The following is a 23,669-nucleotide window of genomic DNA, read 5'->3' on the forward strand; positions in this document are numbered from 1 at the left end:
GTACGTCGACGAAGGGGAAAACCTCGACATAATTAAAATCCACGCACCAATTAAAACGAGTGGAGAGCGATTCGAAAAGTTCAAAGTTTACGCAGCGTGCCGTGACACGAAGTTTCCAACGAAAGTCAACTGCAAGTAGGGTTGCGTTTACGCGAGATCGCCCGCTTAACGAAAAGTTCACTGCACCGAGACTGGTATTTTTTCTTTGTCTTATTTTTATATCGTGCAGAGAACGCTTTCGATTATTTTCTAAAATCGCTTTCTTCCTTTTCCCGGTCTGTGAATTCGCGAATACGTAACACTAACGCTCACCAACAGAGTTTTGAAATTCGGATATGCTGAAATTTTGAAAAAAAAAGGGCCAAAAATACTTTGCTTCTTTTTTTATGATGTGAATTGTGATGTAATGCGATGCAGTTGGTGGCGGCGTATTTAAGTAGCAGCGATGAATGGGTGCGTTATACTATGTAGAGAACTTGTGGAGTGTTTTGGCCTTTTAGCGAACGATAAGTTCTTAAGTAGGTGAGCCATGAATTATTTTCAGCGATGTGATTCACTCGTGTACGTGAGTATCTGAGAATGGAAATAGCACGAGTAAAATAATTCAAAAAGTAGAAAAAAGTTTCATACAAATTTACGAACGGAGTAGATCGGTATTGATTCGTTACGTCGACACATGAAAATGCCAAGATCAACAAGTGTGTAGAAGCTTTAATGCTTAAAACGTCCGTATATAAACCACAAATTACTAGTAATAAGAACAGCGATTCCAAATTGTTTCGTAGCATTTTCGCTTGAAAAATAGAAGATCGTTGAAATGAACGTAGAAACAGATTCGCAGTTGCTCGCGTCATAGTTGAATTGAATTGACGATGCGAACAGGAAAGTTCGAAAATTTCAAAGAAAATTGTCGACGCGAATGGTTCCAACTCACTTCGTGGAAAGCCACGATTCTATTAAGAGCGATTTACCAATTAAGAACGTACGGCTCGAAGGCCATGCCTTGAAAGGCTTTACAAGTTCACAATTTTTTCCCGGTGATGCAGCGCACCCGTCCAAAGTTTCAGCGAAAAATCGTCGTTTGGAATTGGAAAAATCTCCGCGCGATAGTCGGGCGATCTCGCAGCGGGGACGCTGTACAATCGTCGATCGATCGAACAAGACAAATCGAAGGAGACGATGCACCACATTTCGAGATACGAGCATCGACGAGGATTTCTCTGACGACCGATCGCGAGACACCGCGATAAATTTCTTTCTCGCCTCGCGCTACGCACTTTCTCTGACAGAGTTTCTATATTAATATTTTTTCCGATCACTTTTTAGCAAAAAGTTTCTCTTCGTGAATGTCGATCGGCTTTCCCTATAAGAGCTTAATCTCCTTTTATGGTTTTAGCTTGTCAATAAATTGCACGTCGTAGATTTGCTTCGAAATCGATTAAATATGGGGAGTCTGTCCTTTCGAATCGTTCGCATACCGTAATCTAGTCTTTTAGAGAACGAACGCCGCAGCATGTTCGAGATACTTATTAGGCGAGGAAATAAAAAATTGGAGTATGATTCGTTAACAAGAATATTTATGACACAGATTAGACATCGATATCGCATCAGGATCTACCATATTTCCAAGTATATTACGATCAACACGGTGGAACACGATTCTTTTGTCCAAGCTCGTAACGAAGCTTAGAGAAGGACAAAGAATACAAAAGTAGATCCGTATAATTACCGGGCAATTAGCACTGCTAATTGCCACGCGAGGAAAGTTTAGCGTAAAATTAACATCGTTAAAGGTTAAAGAAACCGGCAACTGGAGTCTGACGAAGGGTACGCACTCTCGTTCTCGCTCGATTTCATCGGTATTCTTGTTGGAACCGCTTCGATTCGCTGTTAAATTACAAAACTAATTCGAGATCACCGTGTTCTCCCGATCTCACGAATCGGTTACCATTGTGCAAAGTCGGAACGCTTCGTTGTTTTCCTTTACTTAGGTGGACGGTTACGGATCGCTTCAAAGTTGGCGCGAAAGATCGACGGTGAAATATACGACCGGTTTTCCAAGACAACTTCGCCACTTTTACGGTGGAACCAGTCGTACTTCTTGCCGGATTTGCATGTCGTTGGAACGACACACGAGTCTAATAAACGTGGATTTCGCAGCGGTAGCGCGACATTTTCCTCGCTCTCGAATCTCGTCAATCAGCCGGATTAAATCGAGAGTCACGGAACATTTTGGGCCGAAGAACGACATTTTACTTTGCAGCCAAGCGGAAACGGGCCTATTTCGCGGCGGAACCAATAAATTTCAGTACGTTGACTATCCAGGCCAGATCGAACCTTTTTCTATTAAATTCCAGTCTCGCTTTTACACTTGTAAGTAAAGTAAGTTATCCAAAGAAAATTAAGCGCTCGGTCAGTCGGATAAAAGGCGAAATTATTACGATCATTGGTTGTTTACGGGATCATAATGCATGAATTATTTAGCAATTATCTCTAAATACGGGGATGAAAGTTTCGCGAGAATCGAATTGATAGGCGAGAGATTCCTAGATACCGACGCTCGACGAAGATTTCTCCCGAGATCGAGCGGTACGAGTCAACGACAGATTTCTCGACTTTCCTCCCCGTTCGATGAATTTAAATATAATCGTAGGCGAGCTCGTAACAGTCGTTAACATACCTGCATAAAAATCCTACTCGTTTTCGATGCGTTCGCACGATTTTAGTTTCGTTTCGTTAATACCCGCGTTCAACGAAACAACGCGCTGTAACGATCATTGCGAAACTATTGAATAATCCTCGGTCAAATATCGCCGCTTGGCTCGACGTTTCCAACGTTACGACCGGTTTCTGGGTCAACGGGAAGGTAATCCGTTACCATTCGATTACTTATTCGGTGGTTAGAAGGAACTTTGCGAGGATAGCGAAACCCCTCGATCATCCTCGGCGGCTAACGCGTACGAAACTTGCGCGGTTATCGAGGATCGAGTACGGAACTGGCGAGAACGCGAAGAAACCTCGTCACTTTCGAAATATCGTGCTCGCGATTAAGGCAGCCGCGGCGGCGTGAACTTCCGGCGATTTTCGTAGGAGGCCGCGGAAAGAGAGAGGATTGTGAATCGCGAATCGGGAATGAGCCACGATAGGACGTTGGCCGGCCACCTGGTCGTATCTCGCTGGCTAATGAATCGGTCGTAGAACGAAAATGAGCGAGGAACGAGAACCCGTAACAGAGGCTCATTAGAGAGTGTTCGTACTCCATGGCCAACGCGGCGTGACCGGCTTTCTCGTCTGCTTCTCGAGCATTCTTATTTCGTCGGAGGAAGGAAATGCCGCGGTGAACGCGGGCTTCGAACGCTCGCAAGCAAGGTCGGTCGTTTCTATCTGCTACGTGAGGCCACCGCAGTGAAAGAGAGGCTACTTCCGACAGATCGTTCGCCTGTCGCTTCGCCGCGGCCTTACGAAGGTCTCTGGCGCGAGCACGCGACACCTTCGACCTCTCGAACCTCTCTCGATCCCCTCTTAGATCCCTGCTCCATCGTCTCTTCGATCGACTCTTGCAACGCCTGTATCCGTTACCGCTTTACCATGAGAAGCACACCTGGATGTTATTAGAGTCGGCGACCTGTTGTTCCCTCCTACGATGTCATTATTTTGAGAACGGAAGTCGATGTGTTACGCAAGTCGATTGAAAGGAACAAATATAGATATATGAAGCGGTGAAATTGCTCGATTAGGAGAATTGGAGAAATTAACCGGTATTTTTTAGGGGAGAAGAGAAGCGGCTAGATCGGCTGGATCGCTGAACCGGGACTTTATCCAATTGAGTTATCCAGGTCGTGGACAAATTCTTTCGCCCTAAGCTTAATATTTATAATGGTCGACTGTAACTCTGCATCGTGTATACGTTCTACGCTCTATACTCTGTAGGATCGCGACACCGTAACAGCATTGTACATTAAATGAAAGAAAAATTCTTTTCATCCGTCTTCATATTGTACCGCATCTTTTATCGAAATCGTATGTAACGTCGTACATATCGTGCGTGTTTCAGAGGAGAAACAGTTCTCAAAGAGGTAAAAGTACGGTCACGCGTGATCCCGTTGTTATATCGTGCTCACGGTATTTGCTCCAACACCGGAACGAACCACTCGCTTTGCTTTGATCCCGGCGTCGCTATCGAACACTTTGATACACGTACTCGAAGTTTGCTTAATTGGCGCGCGAGTCATGCGACAATTATATCACGGAGCGTATTAATACCGTAAGGCGCGTCGTTAAGATCGATTAGCGTATCGTTGCACGCGTTAATTGCAACGAGCGAACCGTATTTTAAATTCGAGGCAAACGATACTTCGAGAGACAGTTTTACGCGCTACGTTGAATCGATCTCGCGTGGTCGACGCTTTTCTTCTCCTTTGCTCGCGCAATTGAAACCAATTCAACGTTACCGAGAGAGAGTTGATTAACGCTTCGATGCGATAAAATTGCATTGTTTTAATTCCGGTCTTTTAATATTAATCTATATATTTTGATCGACAATTATACTGACTTTTAGAGGATTTTGCCGTTGCCATATTTAGAAAATAAACAAAATACTTGAATCTTTTGGAATTTGGAATTCTTGCACCTGAGATGATGGTACCTAACTGTATCTAAATAGAAATAGTTATCAAAGACGGAGCAATGAGAACAGCGTTCGACGAGGTGCGTTGCAAATTTACGTCGAAGGTGCTATTACGTTCAATGTACCGACGAGTAGAGTTGTTTGCGGCTGATCAGTCGATGTCAAAGCGCGTGCATAAACTGCAGCTGTAAGAACTTTCTCCGAGGCATCAAGCCCTCGCGTTTCACATATGTATATTTTAGTTAAATTGCGTTTCGCGACAGCGTGGAATGCGTGATTTCCACGGACTTTGTAATTCAGAGCGATAAGCGACGAAACCTTTCTCGATGAAATTCTAAAGTTCTATCTGTTTTCGAATAGCCCGATTAAGAACTCGAACGACACTGCGAACGATCTCGAACGAAAATAAAAGAGGATAAACGAAGTTTACTGGATAGAAAAATCAGGAAAAGGACAAATAAAGAAGACATGGGAAATCGAACGTATACAAAAGTACGATCGAACCGAAGGAGATTGGCGGTGAAACGACCTTATTTCGATACCTGCTGGGTTTCCGCGAAGCATGTCCGTAATAACGCGATCTGTCATCACGCGTGTCATTACCGGTTATTTACTGCATTTCCACCGACTGTCCTGAAACTATATCCGCGAGCATAAACGTAGGAATTACCACGACGATAATAACCGCATTCCATCGAAGCCGATGCGCCTCCAAGGACGTCGTGATTTTTACGGCGATAATAAATTCGATATGGAAAAAAGAATCTCCAGCTCTTTAGGTTCCCTTGTTCTAGTTTCCTTTGCTTTATCGAACGTCACGCGTCCGTAACCAAGTTTCGCGTGAAAAAACGTTCACGATACATATTCCATAGTCTTGGCATTTTTCCGTTCTCGATCTAGATCGACGGAAGGAAAGATCGACTTTTAAATACGTGTTCCGAATTATCCAATGGTCTTAGATCAACGAGCTCGATAAAGCTTCTCGGAAACGAGGAAAATGTTCACGTCGGACTATACTCGGAGAAAATTCCAGCAAAGTTGGCTGTATAATTAGCGGGTTACGTAAAATTCAAATAGGTTTTGCAGGGAGAGCGAATGGCGCTGGCGCGTCCCGGCCAATTTCATTTTATTCGCGTCGACGGAATTAGAAATAAGGAAAGTGTCGAGGCTAGACGCGAAAACCGCGGTGTCCGACTCGACCGGCCACGTATAGACGCGTAAATTCGCACAATTGTAACACGCGTTACGGGAACACGCAAGACCTCGTCTTGTTCGAGATACGCGGACTCGAACTATGAAAGTAAATCGTGAAATTGATGGGAGCAACAAGTTTCTCTAACCGAAGATCGTCCGGCTCTAGGATCTACGGTTTCAACGCGACACCGACTTTTCTACAAGGACGATTTTTCATGGTCGAGCATCGTACAATTGCCGCTCCGCGTGTATATAAGTACATAAGTTGATAAAAACGACGAAATGAAATACACCTTATGAAGCAGTGTCATTCATGCAGTCTAGTCGTCGTGATAGTGGAAGCAGATAAAGACGATTTCGTTTCAAGGTTTCCATAAGGCGACCAACCGTTATTCGAAATAACAAAGCGCGGTCGTTTCGTTTAGAAAATCCGCAATGAAAGACGGAACGCGAATAACGTTTCTCGCATCTTTTATTCATGATCCGACGATTTAGTGGTTTACAAACAAGTTTACTTCGATATTAACACGGCTGTTGTAGCTCAAATTCGCTTCGAAATTTCCGGTGTTCGTAACTGGTTTTAATTGCACGCGAGATTTTGCTAACTCATTAACGCGAACGATAACAAGGCCGATATATCTTAAATGAAAAACCGCCAACTATAAAACGGATTTTGCAATCGCCCATCGTTTGTCGACCGTTTTCGAAGAATCTTACGACATGTTTGTTAGCCTCGTTTATCTTCGGATGGGCGACAATCTGACGACGATCGAGCTCGAAGCTCGTTATATAAAAATTGTCGCGAGAATTCCTGAGCATTCTTGAGCACTTTCGAGCGTTCTTAAGTCCACATGTTGAATTACTAAGCGTATTTCACTTCCATGATCGAGGTTATCTTCCCAATCATACAGAGATGGTCAGCGATTTCGAAGCAGTGTAGTTTAGTTCAAAATTTCAGATTCATCAGCCAAGAAGAGCGGCGAGACAAGGATCGAAGTTGAACGGGACGCAAAAATAGATCTGGAGCATCTTTTCGTTACTCTCTCTCTCTCTCTCTCTCTCTCTCTCTCTCCCTGTTTCAGCTCCTCCGCTTTCGCGGCTGTTTTCCTTTTTCTTTGGCCATGGTAGCCTCAGTTTCGTCGTTCAATTTCTGAGAGTCACCACGGAATCACGATCGAGAAAGCTGGGAGAGAAATCTCCGATTAAACATTTGTCGAACGCGACTGCGTTCCACCTGTCCTTTTAATTATAACTTGTTCGTGTTGACTTTTTCTAGAGAATAAACAGAAAAAGAAAGAAGAGTAGGAAGACGAAGAATACGCGTGCACGTGGAATGTGAGGGACGAGCTGAGATAAAATTTTTTCAGGCAAATATATCATGCCGTATCGTCCGCGAGATATAATTATGATTAACGGGCTCGTTCGCGAAACACGAAAGTCGAATTTCGCGTTTTATACTTTGTCGAGCTACCTGAATCGGATGGCATACAAAGTGCGAACGTTTCAGCGCAACGGCGTTCCACATTTGAAAGAAAATATCTTTCAACGTCCATCCGAGAACATTTCGAGTCGTTAGTTCTCCAACACGTTTCAACCAACGTAATACACGTTCGTGGACAGTTTGATTATTCTAGACGCTTTTACAATTGCGAAACAATTACTTAACGTTTGACATTACTCCAAATATTATGCTTTCGTAATCGCGTTCAGATTCAGCTGTTCGAAAAGCCCTTTGTTATACAATGTATATTATCACGTATACGACCTTCGCGAGACCCTGAACCACGTTTAAAGTGTACTTTATGCCACCCTAACTGATGTTTCGCACCCTTACCTTCTCAGGTTTCCGTCAATTCGCCTGCCCAGACGTTCGAACGTGCTTACTTACAAATTCTAACGCCTGTCAGCTTTTTATAACGTCGTTATATTTCTTGCGTTATAGTTCTTTAATACGGTAGCTCTCGCAAATGAATGAAAATAAGCAAACAGACGAAAAAAAAGACGTTGAAATATTAAAGATATACTGCTGGCTGTGGGGGATATCCGTCGTAGAAACGAAGTTACAATATCGTTACAATGTTATTCGTGAAAAAAATGTGACACGATAAAATTTTACGGCAATAGTGTGCAGAGACTGATAAAACGTCCGCGAAACAACAAAGATTTGAATTGAAAAGCATCGTTGCCGGTTTCCTGACGATCTAAACGCTTGATGCACGAAAGCTCCATTGCTTGGCCGATTTTACGACCTTGCTATATTCAGGAAGCTACTGCATAACACGTTCCATCGGTCCGTTGGAACGAAACTGGTTGTCCAGATGCTTAAAAAGCACGCAATAATCGGTCGATTTGATGGCTCATTGAAACCAGTTGTTACATCGTTCTCTGTCGACAACGATTACGGCGATAGGTAAGATTCCTGTCTCGAAATACAAATCGAGTTCCGTCAGAGGAATGCAACGTTGTACACGCGGTTGATCTCTCTAACGATGCACAGGCCAGAGACAGTGGTTGAAGAAGAGGCTGATGCGCCTGCTGTGCGTGCATAGTCGGTGGTATAGAGTCGAGTTAAACGACGAATTCTTCGGTCGGGCACGAGCGGAGGAAGTGGTTTGCCAAAATGTTGGCTCTAGTCGTGAGATCGCGTGCGGTTGCCAAGAACTCGTGACCTCCGAAATCGAATCGCGTTCCTCTGTTCGTGAATCGGGGCTCGCGCGGTCAGGTCCTTCCCATTTTTTTTTTCTTTTTTTTTTTTCAATTTCTTCGAACGACTTTCGTGACTTTCACCGAGCTGAAACTTTCGCGCAAATTGACTCGCGTCGAATCTCGCGTAACGATTCCGAGCTGCCAAGGACACGACCTCCAGCACGTTAATTCTCGGAGAAAAGTACGACAACGTCGACACACTTTTGGGTGAGCTATCGATGGCCAGGTTCGCAGCTACGGGACCACGTGATTCTACAAATTCTGCTAAATAACTTCGTTAATGGAAAGTAGCGTCGATAACGACAAGACGTTAAGGGGCGCGCTCTTGGACCGTTCGAGCGCGAAAGTTCAGAAGACTTTGACCTACGGTACAAATCGCAAGGATCCTCCAGAACGCCGGAGAACGCGGTGGATTTATTTTTAAACAGAATGCTCGCGATACGTGGCTCGGGGGGAATCGTCGTCGTCACACCACGGGCCGTACTCGATTTCCTGTTGACCTATTTATATCGTACCCAGCCGATGAGAAACGACGCTCTCGTCAAGATTCTCGGCTCGGTTCGATAGCTTCCGATGACACTGACGCGGTCATCCTCGTCGAGTCGTCCGCGAATGCCCGGCAAATTGCAGGTTTTGCCTTCGACGGAACCGGACCGACTTTCTATCGTCACCAGCGCATTCGGCTACGTGCAAAATTATGCGCGCGCTCGAAAACACTTCCAGGATACGTAGCTACGTACGTGCGTGTTTCTTAGTCGCGTGGAAAAGAGCACCGAGAGAGAAGCAAAGGCGAAACGACGTTGCACGGTGCTAGATACGCGAGGATAAGAAAAGCAGCGGTTAACAGTGCCGTGGAGAAGATAGAGAATAAAGAAGGCGCAATAGAGGAAGTGGTTGCAGACTAGGGGGAAATTGTGACTTATAGCATCCTTGCAGAACATCGTATCTACGTACGTACCAGCAGAAACCTACTTCTGCACATTATGGTACATTACGCGGTTCAACCTGTGCGATGTGAAATTCACCTATGATTTAGCGCGAATTTTCCACGTTGACCGTTACGTAACGTTGTTGGATATAAAGGAGAATAATTTCTAGAAATATCGGACAAAAACGGGGAGAAAAGTTGCGCGTCATTTCTTAAGTGCCGTTAGGCTGTTTAAACGATGTAACGTTCCGGTGCGCGTAAAAAGTTCCATAACAGGAATAAATAATCTGTCACGAAAGCAACGAGAAGTTATGCCTAGCACCTGGCTCGGTAGAATGAATACGAAAGGCTTGTGTTCGATGCTCCAGGTGCGTAAAAAGTCGACGAGCTGCAGCCAGCCCTAACCAACGTAGATACGAGCAGATGATTTTTCATGAATCGCGTCTAACGAAGCTTCGGAAGAGGGAAGAGGGAAGAGCGTGATTTACGCAAATGTGGCCATGATTCCACGTTTCGTTATGTCACAACGTTTTGTTCGCGATGTAAGGCGCAAATCCCTCCTTGGATCTTTTACCTCGTGGCAAATGTTTTTGGCTGAGTAGTCACTTTGGTCCGATGCGATATTTCATATTGTCAACTACTTACACATTGCGTACATAAAGTAGTACGACAAACAGCTATCGCCTTTTTCTTTCGAATTCAAATTTCATTTCAAATTAAATTTAATCACCTAACCGCCTGATCGAAGAATAACGTAGGCGAAAAAATATACCGTGTCACTTACTTAAATTGCCTTTAGCATTGATTATTGGACGTACCATATACGGGAAGCTTTCTATATGGTTAATTGCCATTTTCTCCGAGTGGGTACCGTTATTCCAATGACAATTTATCCTACCGTTTACGATGTACGTTGTTAATTCACCTTCCAACGAATATACGAATACTTTCCATGAAAATTTGTGGAAGAAAATTCGTCGAAATAAGGTACTCAAGTAGGCAAGCAATCGCTGCCAACTGCTTGAATTTATTTTATCGTTTCGAGCGAATGCTAATTAATTTGCAAAGGTGCAGTCACTGGACCAAAAATCGTGCAATTGTTTACAAATGAAATCGAGGAATTCTATGCATGAAGATCTTCGAGGGAAAAACGTTTGACTGCTCGTTAAAAAAACGAGTAACCGCATGGTTACGGATGGAATTAATTTAGAGAGAACGCCTTGGAATTATTGCACGCATTCGTATCTAATCTTCGCTGATGTTAGTCTACTAACAATTGCCAAGATAACGCCGCTGCTCTGTACTGCGAAGCGAGCGACTAAAGCGCGTGATAATACATAATGTATTTAAAAGGTAAAGAAAAAGAAAATGAAATGTAGGAAAAAAGTGGCAAAACAGTGTGTTATATATCGAAGAGAAAACTTTCCTAATTATTATGCCTAATTATTATTCGTATTCTAATTGTACATTCCTCGGCGAGAAACGAGCCGAGAATATCGTTCCGAGAAAAATATTCGCGATAATGGCTCTATTATGAAACACGTCCGCGCATCGGAAACACGTCGAACGACTCATCACGATCCTGTTACTTTTCTCCATTTGCTGAAGTACTGGCCGAAGCGCAAATTGTAATTTATAGTTTAAACGCGATCCGTGATACTTCTTTATTATCCTTGGATAATGCAAAGTCGTTATATCGATAAAGCGATACGTGAAACTTGGTCCTACCTTGAACACTTCCGAAAAGAATCCGGCACCGATCTTCTCCATATAAAAGTCATCCAATCGGTTCAGCGAGGCAACCGCATGCCTCAACGCCTGGCAGGAAGCACCTGTCCTCCTTTTCGAGCCGGTATCCTGATACGTATCACTAGGACACACATTCAGGTTGCAAATATTGCTTTCCATTTCGGTGGGTCGCCATGGATCACGGCACTTTTCTCGTTCCCTGTAACTTCGGGGCGAAGACTGCAGCTCCGTTGGAAGATCTTGCGGCAAACAGGAAATGCAACTTTGCAACGCGTCGCCGTTGGACTTCATCCAGTCCTTCGACGGTGTGGACGTGGTAAAGTCCCCTCTGCAATTTCGTTGCTCGTAAGCGCCCGACGACGAAGTTGCCGAAACCACCAACTCCATCATATCATTGTTGGCAGCGTACGATTTCGCGGACGACTTCTGGCAAGATTCATCGGTCGACTGAATCACAGAAATCGCGGTGAAGTCCATCGGTGAGTCACCTAGCTCGCTGTTAGACTCCGAGACGGGTCGACTCTTGCCGTTCGACACCGTATGTCCTGCATCCGAAGGCTTCGCGGTAGATTGTTTGCCTGCCGCCAATGGTGCAGCCTGCGCGACACTCCTCTGCGTCTCTCTGGAAATAGACTTTCCTCCGGGTAAATGTTGCTCTTTACCAGCGAGAAAATCGCGGTTCGCACCGACGTGCTTTTTTGCCAACTTCAACGAGTCTCTCGAGCCGCAGTCGACGTTCAAACTGCTCAGACTAGTGGAACCAAACACCCTCTGCGATTTCGTGGCACCGGTCGACGCGCAACTCGAAGATTTCCCGTAGCTCGTCGCCTTCGCCACCGTGTGACTTCTTCCGTGGCCAGAAATCTCCTTGGCCGAGTATTTGGAGCAGGAGTTCTTCGCGACCGAGCAGCCAGTCGACTCGGTCCTGCTAGGTCTGTTCACCTCGACGAACGAGATCGACGTTTGGGAAAAATTAGACGTAGAGCTAGGAGTTTGCGAACTACCATGTAGATCGACACTTGCCGTATTATTCGAGTCCTTCGATATTCTCCATACGTTGGATTTATCATCGATGGAAACTGGCTCCACCGTCAACGAACCGCTGGACTCCTTCGTCGACCTTCGAAGCTTTTTATCGTCGAGAAACTCGGAGGACGTGCACGTTTCCTTGCATCTCCTTACTTTCGATTTGTCCTCGATCAAGGTAGCTACATCGGGTACCACGCTAACGTTGCAATTCTCCTTAGATCTCCACGATTTCGTCTTGTCGTCCGTGACAGTCGGATACTCGTTCACAGGGCACGATCCTTCCTTCGCTCTCTTCGGTCTCGAGTTGTCATCGGTGATACAAGGTGGATCGAAGATGACGGAGGAGTTACAGTTCTCCTTCGATCTCCAGAGCTTCTGCTTGTCCTCTATTCCCGTAGAGGGTGCCTCGGAGACTACGGGCATACAGTGGTCTTTCGGCCTCCAAGGTTTCGACTTTTCCTCGGTGAGCGTGGCTGGCGTCTCGTCGACCGAGAAACACGGCAAACACGCGGTTCCACTGGGTCTGGCGCACGACTTGACCAACGTTCCATCGTTCGAAGGCGGTCCAGGTGTGTTGGACGGTGGCACCTTGCCGAACATTTTCGCCGTTATTGTGAAAAGATCGAACAGCTTGAATCGGGACGGAAGGTCGTCGCCTTTGCGCGCTGCATTACACAGATTATCAGTCTTGTCGATGGACGTGACAACGTCTCTTGATTCGCCGTTCAAACGAACGAGGTCGTCGATTCTCGATCGGGAAGACTCTCGAGGCGACAACGAGCTACGTCCTTGAAGCGGTAGCCCGACATGTCAGGATCAGATTCGAACTTCGGTATGCTACGCTCGTCTCTCTCTCTCTCTCTCTCTTTTGGCAGTGGGATCACGCGTATCGAGGAATCACAGTGGACTAGGACATGATCCTAGCAGGGGACGCAGTGCGGCAACCAGTCAACGTCGATGAACTCGAGAAGCACATGGAATATCCGCAGCGGCGAAACTTGGCACATCTCTCTCCTCTTCGAGCGTCCTCGAAACATGGGGAGGAGACTTTGGCTATTCTGGAAGAAATCTGCATCCCACAAGACTAGTCAATACGCTAATCTCTTTCCGTTTCTGCAATTGAAACAATTTCGTTCGATTCTTTATTTCCCGTTACAAGTCCAGTTAATAGTGACCGATATCGATGCAGTTTTCGATCGCAACAAAATGTCAGTGAAACGATTATGTACTTATCAATTGTACACGTTCGAACTGTTTCAATTGCAGAAATCTTAATATAATAAATACATATTAAAAGCTGTAAAAATGAAGAGCGGTTTATCAGATTCATCCCTCTGCAGTGATTCACCGCACTGACCTAGCTCAAACTCGGTGGAAACATACGTGCATATAGATATAATGTATATATGCCTATATATGCCTATATATATATATATATATATATATATACATATGTATATGTATATATACACTCGCTTCCGTATACGACCGATATAGAGGCGATGTTTTCAAGAATATGTCGTGTATGGAAATTACGCTTGCTATTAAAGTAGACGTCTTATTGAAGGAATAGATAACGTGCGAAATACTAGAAATATTTGGCGGTACTCGTACAACGTGGCTCGCAGTGGATACGCCAAGTTCTCGTGCCCGGGAATGCGAACAGATTTGTTAAATAATGCGGATACCTGTGTGCAGGTTGGCTGAGCATACGCGGTGATACATTACATGGTGCACACGGCGATTTGATTTACAAAGCAGCGCTACTTCTTCTTCCACCAGTTGCGGCAGATGACCGTTTTCACACGCGAGAAATGCAATTTATGATAAAAAGTACACGGTGCAATTACCAGAGGCCAGCTATATTTAATTGCTGTATAACACGGCGCTGCGGCCTGATGCGTTTTTACAGGACAAAAAGTGCTTTCTGACGAACGTCCAGTGTCTTGTTCTAGTTCTAGAAACGCGATACTATCGCTTAAATATCGCTCGGTGAAAATCTTTGTTCGATAAAGCGACTCGTAAGACCGATTATTTTCACAGCCAAAGGTACACTTTTCACGTTATCGATATAGCGTTTACATATCGCAATAAAATATACGTATAATTGGATCGCGTAAATGTCCTCGATACTTGATTACGGAATATCGCGATACCTCTTCCCGCGGATACATAGAGTCCGTACTATAATTCAACGACCCTTACGTTAGATCGAAAGAAAAAATACAAAGACAGTAGAAAGCTCGATGCACCGTGTTCCGAATGCATGGAGGGACAGTAATCGGAGCAACATACCTGCGGGAGTGAAACCGATGCGTCCACTGTTTCTCTTGCTTCGAGTCTTACGAAGATGTTAATTTTTTCGAGTCGGAAATTATGGGACAAGTCCTTGAAAAAGACACAACAACGCGAGCGATAACTGAGAAAAGCGCGGTCAGTGTTACTGTCAGTGACAAACACGCTCGGAACACGTTCGATCTCGAAAGTGGCGTGAAATTCCCTGGGCCTGTTGGCAGCGTGGTGTTAGGTTGATTTTAGAAGACCTTGAACTACGTGAGAGAATTCGGGCTCGCGAAGAACAGGACGTCAAATACTATCGACAAATACAGACACGAGACGGGAGGCATGACCGAACGGCATCTGCACGCTGTCACTTTTGTTTACTGTCCGAGGATGAACCATCGCTCAATGGAACCTTGCGACTCCGAAATGACGCGACGCAAGCCCACGATACTCGATTGCATATCGTGCGATCACGATCTTCTTATTACTAGTACGATATTTTCTCAATCTAGAATCGTGAACGGTCGGTGAGCCGAGTAAACAGTGGGACACCAGTGCACATCCGATTTGAATTTTCTCGACAGATCGTCCGTTCTCAAGTCACAACATATACATCACTGTACACACTATGCACCAGCGAACACCGCACCTCTCTTCACGTGGATTGCCGCGCACTGAATTTTCCTAAACAACGATGCTATGCGATATTTCGTTTGCGAGACTACAAAAGAGACCGATTCACCGACAACGCCAGACAGCGGCCATTACAGAAATGAACTGCTCCGCCATACGCCGTCTATCGGCAATAGCCGACGTCCCCGCTTATCCCCACCATCTTCCCTCCTAATGAATTGAATGTAAAGACGGGCACGTCTTTCGAATGTGCGCATTCTAAACGCGGAATTTTTTCTTGCTTCTTAGGAACACTTAAATTCGAACAAAACACGCGAGCTTGTGAATAGAATATTAAGCAGGAAAGATTCATCGTAATATAGGCAAAGATCTTATGAAGATACCAATGTTTCCTTGTTCCCTTTCTTTAGCAAACAATACGTGGTATGTGACTAACATTAGACGAGCTTATAAGTTTAAAAAGAAAAGATCTTTTCTCTATGTTTTATTATATCATCTAAAAAAAGAAAGAAAAAAAGGAACGTGTTTTTTAATAAAGCACCGTATGAATAACTTTTGTTATGAATAACTTTCGTGTAGGAATAGTACTAATATTATGAAAGTAACACTACGTGAATAAGAATAGAGAAATTGTATCACTTGTTCAATGAAAATCTACGAAACAACGATTTCACGGCACGAAATAATTTATGAGAATTTCCATTCCGACCTTACTACCACGATCTCATCTCTATGATACTAAACAACCAGTTTTTGCGAGGCGGAATGAAAGTGTGAGAATTCTCATATGCATACAAGTGTACCTTTCACTGTCTTTCAACAATTTTCAGTTTCTCATACAGCTACTTAAATTTCTACATACCATTCTATTACTCTCGGCGACGCAGCAATTTTGATTTAATTCGTAATTTGCGGAGTTTAGAACGATCAAATTTTGTCTTGTTAATTTTCATTTTGAATCTCAAATGTACTTCTACGATGTCTACTTGTCCAACGATCCAATATAAACTCTTCTCATGAGCTACGAATTTCCTATAAATTTTTAATATATTAAGAACATTAAAAAATGATTTATGATTTATGAAAGAACGATAATTTAAAAAGGAACACATACGCAATTTGTGATTTTCGAAAAACGAATTAAACGGAAATAATTATATTTATATGGCATGCACTGAATTCGATATGAGCTGCATATTCTTGATTCTTATGTTTCCCAGACTGATTCTTAACCTAACTTTAGCGTGTATGGTTACATACACGTGATATCTCCAAGTGCATATCGTTCATTTAATAACGCATTTATTTTGTTATTGTACGTAACTATCAAAAATTAGTATTACAAGTTACGAGAATGGCAAAATTCTGTTTGAGTGAGTTTAATAATAAGACTATTTTAATACAATTTATTTATTACATATGTAGAAGGTTATGTTTATCGTATTTGTTTTAAGAGATATAACACTTCTTCTGTAGTTAATTATCTTCTTACGTGTATTTAATATCATATTTATTGCAGAGAAACAAAGTAAGCGTATGCCAGCTCGAAAAAGATATAAAATCGAGAAAAAAGTACGCGAGCACAATCGAAAGTTACGAAAAGAAGCAAAAAAGCATCCTAAACGTAAATATTTGCAACTATACGTTTGAAGCGTTACTTACATTTTAACAGTAGTAGTTGTAAAATATATTGATCGTTTCTTTTGATTTCGTAGGAAAACCAAAAGTAATTGAAGTCCCAAATCAATGTCCTTTTAAGGAAGATATTCTTAAGGAAGTAGAGCTTATGAGAAAGCAACATGAAGAAGAAAAACAAAAGCAACGTGAAGCTGCGCGTCAAAGAAAGAGAGAAGAACTTGCGAAAACGGGTCTTCAAGGATTAGTCTCGGCTGCAAAGAATAAACAAATGGAACATCAAGAGATGGAAGTAGATGCCACGCATGAAAAAATAAAAGATGCTTTAGTTAAAGAGGAAAATTCGTTAAAAGCTTATTACAAAGAATTCAGGAAAGTTTTGAAGGCAGCTGATGTTATTCTCGAAGTTGTTGATGCTCGGGATCCTTTGGGAACAAGATGTAAACAGGTATGTTGATACGTGTTATGAGCATCTATAAGGCATCAAGTAACTGGTTTACGTTGTAGGTTGAAGAAGCCGTACTGTCTGCGAAAGAAAATAAAAGATTGGTTATCGTTCTAAATAAGGCAGATCTAGTACCCAGAGAAAATTTAGATCAATGGTTAACGTATTTGCGTGGGAGTTTACCAACTGTGGCATTTAAAGCTTCCACTCAAGACCAAGCTAAAAGATTGGGTAGAAGAAAATTGGGGAGAAAAACTGAAAGCATGATACAAAGCGGTACCTGCTTTGGTGCCGAGTTACTATTGTCACTGCTTGCAAATTATTGTAGAAATATTGAAAATATTAAAACTAGTATTACAGTTGGAATTGTTGGGCTTCCAAATGTTGGTAAATCTAGCGTTATTAATTCGCTGAAACGTAGTAGAGCGTGCAGTGTGGGAAGTACTCCAGGAATAACAAAAGCAATGCAAGTAGTACAATTAGATTCCAAAATAAAATTGCTAGACTCTCCGGGAATAGTCTTTGCTAATTCTGGAGAAAACTCCGACGAATCTTCAGTGGCTCTAAAAAATGCAGTCAAAATTCAATCCTTAAAAGATCCGTACACACCGGCAACTGCTATTTTGAAAAGAGTTTCCAAGCCACAAATAATGGAAATGTATAACATACCTGAATTTTCAACGCCTGATGAATTCTTTGCTTCAAAAGCTACCAGGATGGGGAAATTTAGAAAAGGTGGTATACCTGATATGGCAGCAGCGGCGCGCAGTATTGTGGATGACTGGAACTCTGGAAAAATAAGGTATTTGTGAAATGCTGTATTACACGGTCTATTGGACATATAATAATTCACGTTACTTCAATAGGTATTATACCGTTCCACCTGAAGAGCCGAATTGTCACCTGTCTGCAGAAATTGTAAGCCAAATGAGTAAAGAATTCGATATCGAACGTTTCGCTGCAGAAGAAAAAATGATGATCGATAATTTCGAAGAAAAAACTGCAAATAAACAAACTATCGATCCGGTATTAATTGCAAGTTCTGGTCCAGTCGCATCTGCTATGGAGGTTGACTTACAAAAACAAGCGGTAAGTCAGATTCTATACATTTATATATGTAGAAAGCTTTTCTTACTATGATTCTCTTGCCGATTAAGTTATAATGATAATAATTTTTGTAGCAAATTAAGATACAAAACAAACTGAAGAAAAAACTAGAGAAAAAAATGGAGAAATCGAAAAAGCAGGTAAATGAACCGAGGAAAAAGAAGACAGATTCGATTTTTGAAATCGAGGGTAATCAGAAATTGAATAAACTTAATAAACTACAATTTAAGAAGGAGAAGAAAGACCGAGCCAGGAGAGGTAAGAACGCGTTTGCTTCTTAGGACATTGTCTTATTTAAAATTAAAGATTAATCTATATCGTTATCTGAATTTTATAGAAAAAGCAGCTATTAAATTGGCGGATCAATTGGGAGAATTCAACATTTCAGCATCCGATGATTACGACTTTAATACAGATTTTGTAGAAAAGTAGGCATAAACATGTTTATTCTAAATTTGTATGTAAAATGTAAATAATGCGTGATGTATAACAATAAAAAGTATTGTTTTTGTAGAAGTATTTATCGACGAAACATCGATTATTGACGAAACATTAAGACGGTAATCTCTTTACTTTCTTCTACTTCTTATTTTCATTACTTTCACTTTTTAACTCTGCTGATTTCGCGTTGCATTTTTGTGATAAATTCAAAAATATAATAAGATAATATATATCTATTTCGTGCATTTTATATTTTATTTTCGATTATTTATATGTTATCTGTCTTGATTTATCGTACAGTAAATCTAATTTTTTACTTAAATTATTTATTTTAACTTATCACGTAGCAACATCTGATTACGCTATATAAAAGGCTATCGAAAAAAGTGCTTGTATCATTTGCCACATCATAAGAGGATGCAATCGAGAAAGAGCAAAGTTGGCAGTGGAACGATAATCAGTGTATACATATGATAACACAACTACCGCATTACACAATTCATCGGTCATTCAGTTAGTAGACTTCAACCAGGCAACAGTAACAGATGTCAAGTGATTTTTAATAGTTATTTTTCCACGCATTTTCATCGCGTAACCGTCTTTTTGTTACAATTTTTCTTCGTGTAATACAGTTTTTGTAAAAGAAATATAATGAGTAAGGGCGAGGGATGCGAACCGTCAGTCACATTTCCGATAAAGCCACCTGGCCCACCGAAAGTGTGGAAAATTGTCGAGATTAAAAAAAAGAACGCGGACGTACCGATAAGATTCACCATTCAAGAGGCACCGGAAGACAGGTACGAGGAAGTAATAGAACACATGTGCAAGTATTTCATTGCCGACGAGCCCATGTGTAAATGTATAAGTAAGTTTGTTTTATTCTTCTATACATTATCTAATTTTAATGTCAATGTTGCGGCGAAATGTCATTGAAATGAATTTATGTCAAGGGCGAAAAATATTATGATAACACGATGAAACAGATTACAGATAATGATATGACTGAAAAAATATTCTCATGTAACATCGCCATTCATTTATGTGACAAAGCAAAAAAGCCACACAATACTAACGTTTTTATTTAATTATACATTTAAGGTATCAAGGCATCTTGAGAATGCCGTAAAATTTTGCATAAGACAACAGGTTATGAAAAACATGATGAATATTACAAATTTTTAAGTACTTTTCATATCATTCGTTTATAGAAACTCAAAGATATAGATCGAATACAGTGTGAAATACACAGATCAGTTCGTTGGTGTAGAATTTACATACACGTTGATTAATTTAATGCAAGCAAACACCATACAACTTTTTTGCCTTGTTGCTCTTCTTTTTTTCTGTTTTGTCACGTTTCAGCTCCTTGTTTCATCATCCGTTTCAAAATCGTCCCGATGCGACGTTTCTTTTAATTCTCTTTCGATTCAACAGCGTTTCTTTTATAGTTGATTTCCATTCTTTTATGTATCAAGCGTATAAAACATTTGATCACAGTTCATCATATGTACATCTATGTCGAATAGTATTTACGTGGAAGGAGGAACAAGATTTTCGAGATGTGCAGGGAGCAGAAAACATTTTAATTTCTCTGTTTCTATAGACGGGATAAACGATCCTGAATACGTGGAAACATTTCGATGTCTTTGGGACGAATTTATAAAATGTGGTTTGTCCATCGTAGCGTTTACAGAGAATCCAGATGGTGGGAAACCTATAATCGCAGGAGCTAATATACTTACGTTATCTTTCAAGGATGAGAAGTTCGATATTGAGAAAATTAAGGTAATTGTGACTCATTTCTTGCGATCGATAAGAATGAGTAATATATGTATGAATTAATATTTGTATACTTCTTTGACGGGGCATTGAACGTAAATGTTAAATAATTTCTAGTCGGAGAAGGGGAATGCTGTGCTGGATGCTGTGATACGATTGATAAAAGAAGCAAATGTGTTTGAAAAATACGGGGTGAATAAATATATGAACGCCTTTGGCCTTTCCGTAAATCCAAAGTATCGAGGAGCCTCTCTAGGTGCTCATCTTCTTAATGCCAGGTACAAAAGTTCAACCATTCCCTTTGACGGGTTCCAATATCTTCCTTTTCTTCTCTATTACTCGCTGCTTTTGACGTGTGTAATTTGCTTTCTATACGTTACTTTTTAGTTTAGTTTAGTTTTATCTCGTTTGTAACATTTAAATAAATAAATTTTGTTTAGGGTGGAAGTAGGTCGAGAATACGACATTCCGGTAACAGTCACGGCATTTACCTCACCGATTTCACAGAAATTGGCCGAACGATGCGGCTTTGAAACCCTGATTGAAAGAAATTACGACGAATTTCTGGATAAGAAGGGAAATTTAACGTTTCCAGGAATCGAATCGAAATCTATGAAAGTAATGGGCAAAAGGCTCTTTTAACACAAACGACATATTACAAATTGAATTAAAAATATGATATCTAGTAGTTTGATACTAATTAGTAAATATTAAGATGGGAATAGTGACAGAAATAAATGAAAGAAATGGAATCCCTTGTAATCTGTAAGGTAAACAATAAAGATACTACCCCAATATAGTGCAAGATATGAGTAACGAAGCAACACTGTCGTCCACTTCCGGGCATAGCAAGGGGAACAAAACGAGTAAATTATCTGACAATAGGACAAACGATCTCAATTTGCGCCAGCGGAAAGCTTTATTCTGCCGTTTGCTACGTGTTAAGTAACAGAGTGAAAACGAATACAATTTTCTACTTCGTTGCTGAAATCGCAGATTTGCGGGAAGTTTGTAAGTGGTAAAAAGGAAAAAAAAAGGAAAAAGAAGGAAACAGATTCGCACGCGACTTATCAAAGTTAACGAAAAACGCGTTGACGAGGCAAGCGGCATTTAAAAAAGTCCTTTGTCGTTCGTTCGAAGTACGTTGCCTTTGTCAGATACGACACGTACCGAATTTCAATAGTTAAGCTATGCGCACCCATGGCTAACTGTTTTATCATCGTTGCACACCGATATGCGGGTGAACGCACTTCCGCCTATTCTGATAAGCAGCGACATTCGAATGCATCCGAAATACGCGTTACGAAATTTGAGCGACGCAGTCTCGTGTTTCGGATATAGGGGCCACGGGTACCTACCTAATTCGATACATGTTCATTAACGGGATTGTCGTTCAACGCTCAATCGACATCTATCGCGATAATTAACGGCTAGCAAATAGTCATTTTCCAACCTCGTCCATCCACCGTTCTCTCTACTTACTCCACTCTGTGCGCATCCGTCGAGACGCACTTCCTCCTCGACCTACGCCCTTTCCTATTCCCGATCCTGTAGGTAATGCACAACGCGAAGTCGATAATCTTGACAAATGGATGTTTGCAGCGTGGGACTGCGGAACATCGGTTTCCTGATACTGCGAATGTCAGGTTCCATCGAGCCACGGTTGATCGTTGCGCCTCGAGTACGAACGTTTTGTACGCGTTGCCGATAAATTCTCTTTGAGACAGAAATTGAAAGGAACAGAGCCGGATCGTCGTACAATGTTTTAAGAGCCACGCGTGTTCCCACTATATGCAATTGAACAAACATCGGAACATCTGTTGGGATATTTATGGATTCCTGCTGTGAAACTGTAAACTTTCGATGAATTGTCGTATCATGGGGCAAGAGAAAGAGAAAGGGAGAGAAAGAAAGAGAAAGGGCATCTGTTTGTATCGTAAATCGTACCTAAAACTTTGAAAACTCTTTTCAAATTTGTCAAATTTCTACATAGACGTATAACATCCAATTTCTGTAACCGTTGCGAATGGACGAGAATCGTACAAATGAAATTCGTTGATTGGTAATTACTTCTTCGCCTACACATTCTCTGTCGTGCCACATGAATACAAATTTCAAGAGACTTTTTGGGATTACGCGCGACGGTAGTTGGGTGGTCTACGTCCCGACAGGATTTCGTCGCGCATGCGTACGTTGCTCGCAAACTCCTACACGCGTACAGCATCGTCTACGAAGATGGAAGTTGGAGCGTAGAGTCGCCGCGAATTTGTCGGCCGCTTCAGTCGCGTTCGGCGCGTCGTACGAGCAAGTACGTTCTCGTTCGTTCTCGCCCTGTATCCGTAACCCTCGCAGTTTTTCTCTCGATCCTCTTCCGCTTCCTCCTTCTCGATCTACTTCGTTGAAGCTTTATCATCTTTCCCGCGATCTTTACACACAGTCGCCGATCGAAACGAAACGGCAATCCGCGAAACAACGTAACCAGAAGAATAATCAAAAATGAATCGCATTTAAAAGATCGACATAAGGATTTTCGTCGAAGGTGAAAAAACCACTGCAAACCACCGTTTTTGCTGTCTTGCCTCTTTCTTTTTTCACTCTCAGAGATTGTACGAAATCGTTCGTACGGAATAATCGTAGTGGTAGCGTTGAAGATGCCTCTCCTTTCGTTTCTTGGAATAATAAATACGAATTTCTTGTATCCGTCGAGACTGAAAAGTCAGTCACATCCATGTAATTCGATGCGCATTATTTTTCTTCTGCGAACCTTCCATGTGAAGCTGATACAAATGCCAAGGCGGGGGTAGTTCTTTCATCGCGATGATCAGATAGATACTCGGCATCGTTTGAATCGGAATTTAGTCCAGATTAGATGAAATTTGTCGGCTGACTTTCATTCAGAAATACAAAGTTGCGAGTCCTATTTTCGAACAAAGTATTCTCAACGAGGATCTTTCGTACGATTAGATTTCAACGAGAGGCAACCGTGTGTTCCGAATGATGTGTAATGTACCGCTGAGAGGTAACGTCCAGAATATTTCTTTCGCGACAGACCCGATTGACGAGCACAAAAGTAAAAGAACGTAACCTGTTGCGGAATGGATTGCCAACACGCC

The 23,669-nt window shown here is 42.0% G+C and overlaps 4 protein-coding genes and 1 long non-coding RNA gene across 10 annotated transcripts in view; 3 read left to right on the top strand and 2 right to left on the bottom strand.

The window, feature by feature from the left end:
• The window catches only part of cdi (serine/threonine kinase), a 31,559-nt gene extending 15,937 nt beyond the window's left edge, over nucleotides 1-15,622 (bottom strand). Inside the window, exons 1-2 of the mRNA XM_069131165.1 lie at nucleotides 14,529-15,622; nucleotides 11,184-13,302 (exon numbers count right to left, since the gene is read on the bottom strand). Of these exons, the coding sequence (XP_068987266.1) occupies nucleotides 11,184-12,833 (1,650 nt within the window). The 5' untranslated portion in view covers nucleotides 12,834-13,302; nucleotides 14,529-15,622. The remainder of the gene's footprint in view (nucleotides 1-11,183; nucleotides 13,303-14,528) is intronic.
• A 755-nt stretch (nucleotides 15,623-16,377) lies between these two features.
• Nucleotides 16,378-19,149, top strand: Ns1 (Nucleostemin 1). 2 transcript variants are annotated; one of them, XM_069131168.1, is made up of 9 exons: nucleotides 16,378-16,522; nucleotides 16,669-16,773; nucleotides 16,865-17,232; nucleotides 17,292-18,031; nucleotides 18,096-18,318; nucleotides 18,411-18,594; nucleotides 18,674-18,764; nucleotides 18,837-18,896; nucleotides 19,125-19,149. In XM_069131168.1, exons 1-9 carry the CDS (start codon nucleotides 16,504-16,506, stop codon nucleotides 19,132-19,134), a joined length of 1,800 nt encoding a protein of 599 aa, XP_068987269.1. In that variant the 5' UTR covers nucleotides 16,378-16,503; the 3' UTR covers nucleotides 19,135-19,149. The 2 variants fall into 2 exon arrangements, with proteins under 2 accessions (XP_068987269.1, XP_068987270.1); XM_069131169.1 differs by lacking the exon at nucleotides 19,125-19,149 and having other exon boundaries at nucleotides 18,851-18,898.
• LOC138189040 (uncharacterized) overlaps nucleotides 17,892-23,669 on the bottom strand; it is a 43,530-nt gene continuing 37,752 nt past the window's right edge. Inside the window, exon 4 of the long non-coding RNA XR_011175819.1 lies at nucleotides 17,892-18,018. This is a non-coding gene — a long non-coding RNA (uncharacterized LOC138189040). The remainder of the gene's footprint in view (nucleotides 18,019-23,669) is intronic.
• On the top strand, nucleotides 19,291-21,306 carry LOC138189028 (arylalkylamine N-acetyltransferase-like 2). Its single transcript, XM_069131202.1, has 4 exons — nucleotides 19,291-19,642; nucleotides 20,381-20,562; nucleotides 20,674-20,834; nucleotides 20,997-21,306. Exons 1-4 carry the CDS (start codon nucleotides 19,429-19,431, stop codon nucleotides 21,196-21,198), a joined length of 759 nt encoding a protein of 252 aa, XP_068987303.1. The 5' UTR covers nucleotides 19,291-19,428; the 3' UTR covers nucleotides 21,199-21,306.
• The window catches only part of CCAP-R (Crustacean cardioactive peptide receptor), a 37,681-nt gene continuing 36,812 nt past the window's right edge, over nucleotides 22,801-23,669 (top strand). For 3 of the 5 annotated variants that reach the window (XM_069131182.1, XM_069131186.1, XM_069131184.1), the window contains exon 1: nucleotides 22,802-23,095. The gene's annotated coding sequence lies outside the window, so the exon portion shown is untranslated. Of the gene's footprint in view, nucleotides 23,096-23,669 lie in introns of all 5 variants that reach the window. The other 2 variants (XM_069131190.1, XM_069131188.1) reach the window with 2 other exon arrangements.

The sequence above is a fragment of the Bombus flavifrons genome, chromosome 18, assembly GCF_040668555.2.
Source record: "Bombus flavifrons isolate JBK064 chromosome 18, iyBomFlav1_principal, whole genome shotgun sequence".
Taxonomy (NCBI): domain Eukaryota; kingdom Metazoa; phylum Arthropoda; class Insecta; order Hymenoptera; family Apidae; genus Bombus; species Bombus flavifrons.

What these genes read in the sequence shown, in the direction of transcription:
- Ns1 (XM_069131168.1), top strand. An exon ending in GAAAGACCGAGCCAGGAGAG is followed by an intron (nt 18,595 to 18,673) that starts GTAAGAACGCGT and finishes TGAATTTTATAG; the next exon opens with AAAAAGCAGCTATTAAATTG. An exon ending in AATACAGATTTTGTAGAAAA is followed by an intron (nt 18,765 to 18,836) that starts GTAGGCATAAAC and finishes AACAATAAAAAG; the next exon opens with TATTGTTTTTGTAGAAGTAT.
- LOC138189028 (XM_069131202.1), top strand. Translation starts at nt 19,429, where the DNA reads ATGAGTAAGGGCGAGGGATGCGAACCGTCAGTCACATTTCCGATAAAG. An exon ending in GCCCATGTGTAAATGTATAA is followed by an intron (nt 19,643 to 20,380) that starts GTAAGTTTGTTT and finishes CTGTTTCTATAG; the next exon opens with ACGGGATAAACGATCCTGAA. An exon ending in TCGATATTGAGAAAATTAAG is followed by an intron (nt 20,563 to 20,673) that starts GTAATTGTGACT and finishes AATAATTTCTAG; the next exon opens with TCGGAGAAGGGGAATGCTGT.